Raw genomic sequence first — 8,571 nt, 5'->3', positions numbered from 1 at the left:
TAAAATCATATTTAATCTGAATCATGGAACGAAGTAAAATGGTGGAGATTTCCATAAGAATCCCATTGGGTGGAATTGTTAAATGGTTCCACGTGGCTTGTTTTGAGGGGAACCACGTGGAGGCTCCCTTGGATGCTTTGATAGATACTAATTATGAAAGAAAAGAAAGAAAGAGATTCATAGATCTGTCTTTATTTATTTTCTATTATGGTCAAAATACTTTATTTTTAGTTTAATATTTCGGTAAAAAATTGAAATAAATAAAATTTTGCCATTAAACTAGATAAACATCATTTTGAGTGAGCACGTCATTACGTAACATGCTAGCTGTAATATTTTAAATAACGTGACGTGATATATATGTTAATTAGATTATTATGAAATATAATTTCTAATTTTTAATTAAAAAATTGGAGGAATTGTAATTTTTAATTTCACTATCATATCTTCGTTTAACCTTCATCACGACACACCTCAATCATTGTCACCATCATCGGATCTGTAAACCCAAAATCAAAAAACACACAAAATCCAAATCACTTCAACACGCCATCACCAAACCTTCAAGTCGTTGTCATCATTAACCCTAATTTGCGCCTTCTTGTGGTTCAGATCTAGCAACCTGCAACAAAATCAAAATCCTAGAGAACGAACAGGGACTCAAACAACTTCTCAATCGTGACCTCCATGCGCGAACTAAGTGAAGCCTTTGCATCTTCTCCTTCCTCAAGCAATCGCGAAAACCAGTACACCTTCGAAGCAGAAAGAATCCTTAATCACAAAAACTTCCAATTCGTGAAGTCTCTTCGTGCATCCTTCATCTCCATTACCTTCATCACGAACCCAAACTCCATGATTGTCAATCAAACACAGAACCAAAAACTTCCAAAAACCATCACACTTTTCCCAAATGTGATTAAACAAATGTGAATTACCATTTTTTTAATTATGAATTAAGCAAATGTGATTAAGCAAATTTGACTAAGCAAATTGCTGAGAAAGGGGTTGCCTTCAATAACAATTCCTCCAATCTTTTAATTCAAAAATTAGAAATTACACATCACAATAATCTAATTACCATGTATACCATGTCGTGTCATTTAAAAGACTACTATCAGCATGTCACTGTCTTTTAAACAATGTTTTTCCAATTTAACAACATACCTCTGTTTGTTTCAATTTTTAAAAAATAAAGACCGAGTTGAAAAAACGAATAAGTAACGACATGTCGGAGATTCATCATTCGGTTATGTCTCACAAGTTGTCTCTATATTTAGGGAAACTTGAGTGGTCGCTCAGAAGAAGAGGCAGATGAGAGAGGAGAAGAGGCAAGTAGTGGAGGCTGAGGTGAACAAGTTGAAGGATGCAGGGTTTGTGAGGAAAGTGACATATACGACTTGGCTAGTGAATGTGGTCATGGTGAATAAACCGATTGGGTAATGACATATGTGCACGGATTATACGGACTTGAACAAGACATGCTCGAAGGATGCCTATCCACTACCCTATATAGACGGGTTGGTTGATGGGGCCTTAGGACATAAAATGTTGAGTTTCTTAGACGTCTATTAAGGATACTAACTTAAGCATCAGAATGCCTTTGATAGGTATCCAATCGATTTAAAGTATTGACGAAGGAGAACTTGGATTATGACAACATAATTACTCGTGCAACTAAAGAGTAAAAGTGTGAAGATGTGTTATATAGAATTAGTCCACTCTAAACCAAAAACAAAAACCATAATATAAATAAGATATTCAAAATTGTAATAAATATAAAATAAGTGAAAATATCATTTGAGGATAAGTGAAAAAGGTTTCTGCACAACAATTTGTCAAAAGTAATTGTGTATATTATATATAAGAAACTTTTATCGTATATCAAGTACAAGTTTTATGTGAACTTACTCAATAATTATCTTTTGAAACTTGTTGAACTTTTTCTTTTGTGTGTGTGTTTAAATGTATAATACAACAATCCAAATCAACTAATTTTAAAAATATGTATATTTAAAATCTTTTTATTATTATTTCACAAGAAATCTAGTGCTTATAACTTTACATTTCAGCATTAGCATTTGTATATATTTTAAAGTTTAGAGAATGAACCAAATATGATTAGAGAAAGAAAACTTAAATTAATTATTCTAAATATTCAATATAAAAGTGGTGATATTTCCACTTCCATTAACAACAAAGGTAAATAATCTCGCATATAACAACTATTTGAGAGTTCAATTTTATGTCTTATCAATCAATATTTGTAATGTGATGAAAAAATTACAATTCATTTTTATTAAAAATTCGAAGATAATAAAAAAAAATAAAGGAAACCCTATATTTAAAAAATAAAATAAAATTTTCAATTCATATCAAATAAATATTATGATGATTTTTTTTCTATTTCTGATTATTTTATAAACTCCAACAAAGGAATAAAAGCTTTATTTATCATTAATACAAAAAATACAGTCTTAAGAAACTGAAATGACCATTCACAAAAAAGAAGTAGAAATCGTACAAAAGTAGTATTTGAGAGACATGTAAAGTAGAGTGTAGCAGAGATACGTTGACCGTATAAAAATACACGAAGACCCACACAATACCGTATATTTCTGTTCTTACTCTCTCAGTATACTTTCAGATTTTTCTTTTCATCACACATAACTCAAACATTAACCTCTTTCTCTCAGAGTTCACAAATCTTCACCAAACCTTCAACGAACCCTTACTCTCTCACATTTTCTCTCTATTTTTGAAGCGTTAGTTTCCACAACACTTCATTTAATGGCCAACACTCGTCGGCGCCGATGAAGATCTCCGGCGAGACCACCCGCGCCCCGCTCCCATTCCCGTCGACCACTGCAGTTCCCTCACCGGACTCCGATCTCCAGCCGCACCGCCGGCCATCCCGCCGGAATCCCCGAACTCCAGCTCGCCTCAAGCGGCTCGCCGGAACTTCGGCTGGAAAACGGAGCAGGCCAGAAACCCCCTTGTCCAAGTGGAAGATCCACGGCGGCGTCAGCGGTGGCGGTGATCCGCTCGAGGAGCTCGACAGGGAAAAGGAACTTCCGCCTCCCGCTGCCGTGTCGGTGAGGAAACTCGCTGCTGCACTATGGCGGCTGCAGCTGCCGGAAACAGCGGCGAGCGATGGCGGAAGGCGAAGGGGTTTGAGAAAGATCGGTGAAGATCGTTTGGGAGTTGTTGAGGTAAAACCCTCTTTGTTTGCTGTGATCGTTCTCTTGTTTTTTTCTTACTTGCATTTGCTGATTCTGATTGAACTTTGGAGCTTCAGAAAATGTTTTTCTTTTTCTCTTACTTGCATTTGCTGATTCTGGTTGAAAAATTGATTTCAGAAAATGTCTTATTTTTTTCTTACTTGCATTTGCTTACTGTTTTTGTTTTCATAAATTATTTACTCGTTTACATCGTAATTCAATCAGGAATGTTTTAAAACATCTTTTATAGTTGCTACTATGACTTTGAAAATTCTTGACTAGGGCATATGTTACTTACCATTATTTTCTTTTCTTATCTTACTTTTTATTGTTTTTTATGCAAGTTTTTGAAAATAAATTATAAAGTGAAATTGGGGTGACGTATTTGTAACTAAATTTGGACTAAAAGTAAGTCTTTTCTCATATCTTTTTTCCTTATTTTGTTGTTGCTTAATTTTGAAGTTTTAGGTTTCACCTTTTTCTGAATCCATTATTTTCATTATTCGGCATGTTCCTTTTTGTGTGATGAAAGTCTTTTTAGTAGGCTTTTTGTTGAAATTGAAATGATTTACTCCCTCCCACCCTCCCTCTCTCTCTCTGGTATTAGTACTTTTGATAGTTTGTTAAAACTTTTATTGGTTGTTGAGTTTTGTGTTAAATGTTTGAAGTTCATTAAGTGCAACCAGTAATGAATAAATGATTGATATCTAATGGGGGACGTTATGCAAGAACGGAAAGATTGGTACTGGAGTAATTCATGGCCTTAAATGAAAGGGAAAAGAAATTTATTTCAAGCCTAATAAATAAGTGTTGTGTAGTTGACTGATGATTGATTTTTGGTCTACTGCAGAACTCATTATTGTCCTTGGTAATAATTGGAGAAATGACTTGACTAGGGTTTTTCTGTCAAGATGATTGAATTTATGTTATAAGTGTTGTTTATTATCTGTACTTTCCTGTAAATGTTTGTATTTTCAATTGATCTGCTTTCAATGCATCTTGTTATGTGATATGTGCATCATACTAATTTGTATTCTTCATTTACTAGAAGTTGGTAATTATCTATGCATTGTTGTGTTGTTAGAGAATTGTTCTTCTTCATTGAATGCCACTGTTAAGTAATTATTGTCTTTATTTTCAGAACTTGGCAGTTTGTTGTCATTATAATGTATATAGCTTTTCGCCTTTAGTTTAGAGCTGATATCACTTATCTGCAGCGTGAAACTGGCCATGTAGACCATCAATTTCTCAGCCATCAAAATGGCATGATGCATGGTTCTGCTATGAAGAATCTATCACAAAGTCCTCGTACCATTTCAGGGACTAAGGGTGGACACTTTTGTGAGGTATAATATTTTTTTGTTTTTTACTTACAAATATGATAATGGCTCTGGAAAACTGAAGATTATACAGCAAATACCTGATATATAGAGTGCAGACTTAATTGTTATTTCTTTTCCGGCATCATGGTCTTACTCCTTTGTCAGTTCTTCAAATGCTTTAATTTCTAAAAACAATAGACAAATTGCCAGTGGTCCCATTATAATCATGTTTCAGAAGACTATTAATAAAACACTAGGTTGATCATTGCAGATTTGAATTCTTCTGCCTGAATTTGCTATGTGCAAGAACACTAGACTATCTGCAGAATTGCTTCTCTAGGGTTACCAGATATCCACGACTCAATTCCTCTTTAAAAGCTCCTTAATCCTATATAATTTGGGAAGTGGAAGTATTTCTAGTAGCACAGCCCTTGATCATATTAGCAAATAAACCTGATTAGTCTATGTTTTGGTCTAAAGGTTTTTATGTCATTAAGTTAGGTTATATAATATAGTTACAAAACAAACTGAGAATGTTACTGCAACATGCGGTCATGAACTAATATTGTGAAAATTGGATATGTCCAGCACTCAGGTAACAGACATGCTCATCTAGGCTGCATGACAGCCGCCCCTTTGAACTTATAAACAAGTAAATCAATATGATATAGAAGATAGATCTATTGATAGTAGAGATTTATACATGAGATCGAGTGTTGGTTAGATCTATGCTGTGTATATATGTAATTTTCTTTGTAAATATGCATGAGCAAAACTTATGCATATTGTTGGACAAACCAGAGTAGTGAAAGTGTCATTAAAAATATCAGCCATGATAGGAAGCTTCTCTGATTGAGGAAAGAGTTTAAAAGTGCCTCACTTTACTTTCCCCAAGTGAAAGAGTAAACAATTACATCTCTAAGCTTTCTATTTTCTTCTTCAGCTCAAGCCGCCTTTCCAGTTTTCAAGTACTGCAATGGAGGGTGCAACAAAGTGGGATCCTGTTTGTTTAAAAACATCAGATGAGGTGCAAAATATCTACAGTCAAATGAAACTTCTTGACCAAAAGGTTAGTAATGCTTCTGCTGTATCTGCTCTTGAAGCTGAACTAGAGCAGGCTCGTGCACAGATTCAGGAGCTTGAGACTGAGCGCCACTCCTCCAAAAAGAAACTTGAACATTTCTTGAAGAAAGTGGGTGAANAGAGGGCCTCATGGCGAAGCAAAGAGCATGAGAAAATTNGTGCTTATGTTGATGACATTAAATCAGAGTTGAGTCGAGAAAGGAAAAGCCGCCAGAGGATTGAAATTGTCAATTCCAGGCTGGTTAATGAGTTAGCTGATACCAAGTTATTAGCAAAACGCTACATACAGGATTATGAGAAGGAAAGGAAAGCCAGAGAATTAATTGAGGAAATTTGTGATGAGCTTGCTAAGGAAATTGGAGAAGATAAGGCTGAAATTGAAGCACTGAAGAGGGAATCTATGAAACTTAGGGAAGAAGTGGAAGAGGAGAGGAAGATGTTGCAGATGGCTGAAGTATGGCGTGAAGAGCGTGTTCATATGAAATTGATTGATGCCAAAGTTGCACTTGATGAAAAGTACTCACAGATGAATAAATTGATTGCTGATTTGGAAACCTTTGTCAAATCAATGAATGTGAACCCAAATGCAAAGGATATGAAAGAGGCACGGTCACTTCAACAGGCTGCAGCGGCTGTAGACATTCAAGACATCAAGGAATTTTTGTATGAGCCAGCTAATCCAGATGATATTTTTTCCATTTTTGAAGATTTAAATTTCGTTGAACCCAACGAGAAGGATATTGAATCATGTGTTGCTTACTCTCCAGTAAGCCATGCCTCAAAGATTCACACAGTGAGTCCTGAAGGCAACTTGATTAGTAAGGATAACTTTCAAAGATGTTCTAATTTATTTATTGATGACAATGGTGATATTGAGGAAGATGAAAGTGGATGGGAAACGGTGAGCCATGTAGAGGATCAAGGATCAAGTTGTTCACCTGAAGGGAGTACCCTGTCAGTGACGAAGAATCTTCGAGAAAGTAATGCCTCAGGGAGGAGTGTGCTTGAATGGGAAGACAATGCTGGTGTAGAGACCCCAATAACTGAAATTAGTGAAGTGTCATCAGTACCAGCTAAGCAATCAAAGAAGGTATCCTCCATTGCAAGGCTTTGGAGGTCTGGTCCAAACAGTGGGGATAATTACAAGATAATCTCTGTGGAGGGAATGAATGGAAGGCTTTCAAATGGAAGGGTATCTAACGGGGGCGTAATGTCTCCTGATTGGGGACTTGACAAAGGTGGACTAAGCCCCCAAGAACTTCTGATCCAGTTCAGTTCTCCTGAGTCAGCAAATCTGCAAAATCGAGGCATGAAAGGGTGCATTCCTCGCACTGTGCAGAAGAGTAGTTTGAAAGCCAGACTTTTGGAGGCTAGGATGGAAAGCCAGAAGGTTCAGTTGCGCCATGTTCTTAAACAGAAGATTTAGAATGTAATGTGAGCATAGGCAGAGATTCCTCACCTGTAAACTGCAGAATGACCCAGAAGCAGCAGTTTTATTTTGAATTGTAAGAGTACAAATCTACTGCTGCCAGAAAAAAAAACTGCTCAGAAATGATGGGGGGTCATGAATAAATGCACTTTTGCTGCCTCAGACTTTGACCATGTTTCAGTTCATCACCACCACTGATATTTAAAGCATTCAAAAGATGATCTTGCACCCCCTTGTGCCACTGCCTCGCTTATATCTATCATGAACGGCCTTGCTTCATTTTGTGTAGAATTCTATATAAGTTACGAGAAGCATGTTGCTTGTAGTGTATAATTTAAGTCTGAGGACAAAGATGCAGGGAAACCAAATCATTTTAAGGTATAGACGATAGCTTATCTTTTCAGCATTTTGATTTTCTGTCTTAGACGTGGCTTAGAATTTGTCATAGATTGTAGACCATAGCATAAGGATGATTTCTGGTCCCAGGACTGAAAATTCACAAGTGATAAAAACTTCATACCCATAAGTCTTGGATGGACCACTTCATCTCTGTTGTGACTGTTTCTTTTGGAATAATGAGAACCATTTAGCTAAAAATAATGAAAATGAGATTAATTTTTTGTTTTCTGACCTTTTGTTTTATGAGTAATAGTAATTAATGTAAACTAAGGTTGAGATTGCAGATGTAGATAGGTATAGATTGAAACTGTGCAACTTTATTTAATGATGAAACAGTAATCATTGATATTATTTTTTAATAGAGAACAGAGAAAACCCCGATTTGTGTTTTTTTATATATAATAAATATTTTAGTAAAAACTATAATTCTAATTATTTAACATTAATATTTACAATCAGAATAAATGTCTTTAATTTTGTTTTCCATTTTTATAAAATTTAAAATAAATTTTTTAGTTTAGTTTATGTTTTTATATTTCCTCTAAGGACAATAGAGGAAAATATCTTGTTCTTTAAAAATATAATGAAATATGGTGTAGATGTGTAAATAGTGTATGAAAATTTAATTGATTTATGAAGGTTTTATTTACATGATTTAATTTAATAATAAGAAGGGAAAATATATAACACATCCTCCAAATGAACGAACAGAACAAGAGTAACGAATTACGATGTCACGGATTGTTGTGTGTGGCTGAGGGAGAGTATGGAGACAAGGGAGAAACAAATTGGATAAGTGAGAAAGATGGATTAGGGTTAGACAAGGGTTTCTAACTTTTTTTTTCAATTGGGGCAACAGTAGTGAGATAGATGAAAGAGAAAGAGTTGAGAGGGACGAGGGAGGTGAGTAAGGGTTTTGGGGTTTCTTTTTTTTTTAGTTTTGAGAATGAAAATTATTTAAATATCCTTAACATTAAAACTTAGAATCCATGACAAATGAGGGTATTTTTGTCTATTATAATTCGGTATACATTGTTAAAACGTACCAACTGAAAAACAGGCGTACGCGTCCTATATATATATATATATATATATATATATATATATATATATATATATA

General features: G+C 34.9%; 1 protein-coding gene across 1 annotated transcript; it reads left to right on the top strand.

Moving 5' to 3' along the window:
• Window positions 1-2,553: 2,553 nt before the first annotated feature.
• On the top strand, window positions 2,554-7,679 carry LOC106779194 (myosin-11-like). The gene is made up of 3 exons (XM_014667258.2): window positions 2,554-3,209; window positions 4,436-4,564; window positions 5,484-7,679. The coding sequence occupies exons 1-3, from the start codon at window positions 2,811-2,813 to the stop codon at window positions 7,047-7,049; spliced, it is 2,094 nt and encodes a 697-aa protein (XP_014522744.1). The 5' UTR covers window positions 2,554-2,810; the 3' UTR covers window positions 7,050-7,679.
• Window positions 7,680-8,571: the final 892 nt, after the last annotated feature.

The sequence above is a fragment of the Vigna radiata genome, unplaced genomic scaffold (genome assembly GCF_000741045.1).
Source record: "Vigna radiata var. radiata cultivar VC1973A unplaced genomic scaffold, Vradiata_ver6 scaffold_351, whole genome shotgun sequence".
In the NCBI taxonomy this organism is placed as follows: domain Eukaryota; kingdom Viridiplantae; phylum Streptophyta; class Magnoliopsida; order Fabales; family Fabaceae; genus Vigna; species Vigna radiata.
Note: the sequence above shows the minus strand (reverse complement) of the source record. Positions and strands in the feature narration are given on the sequence as shown.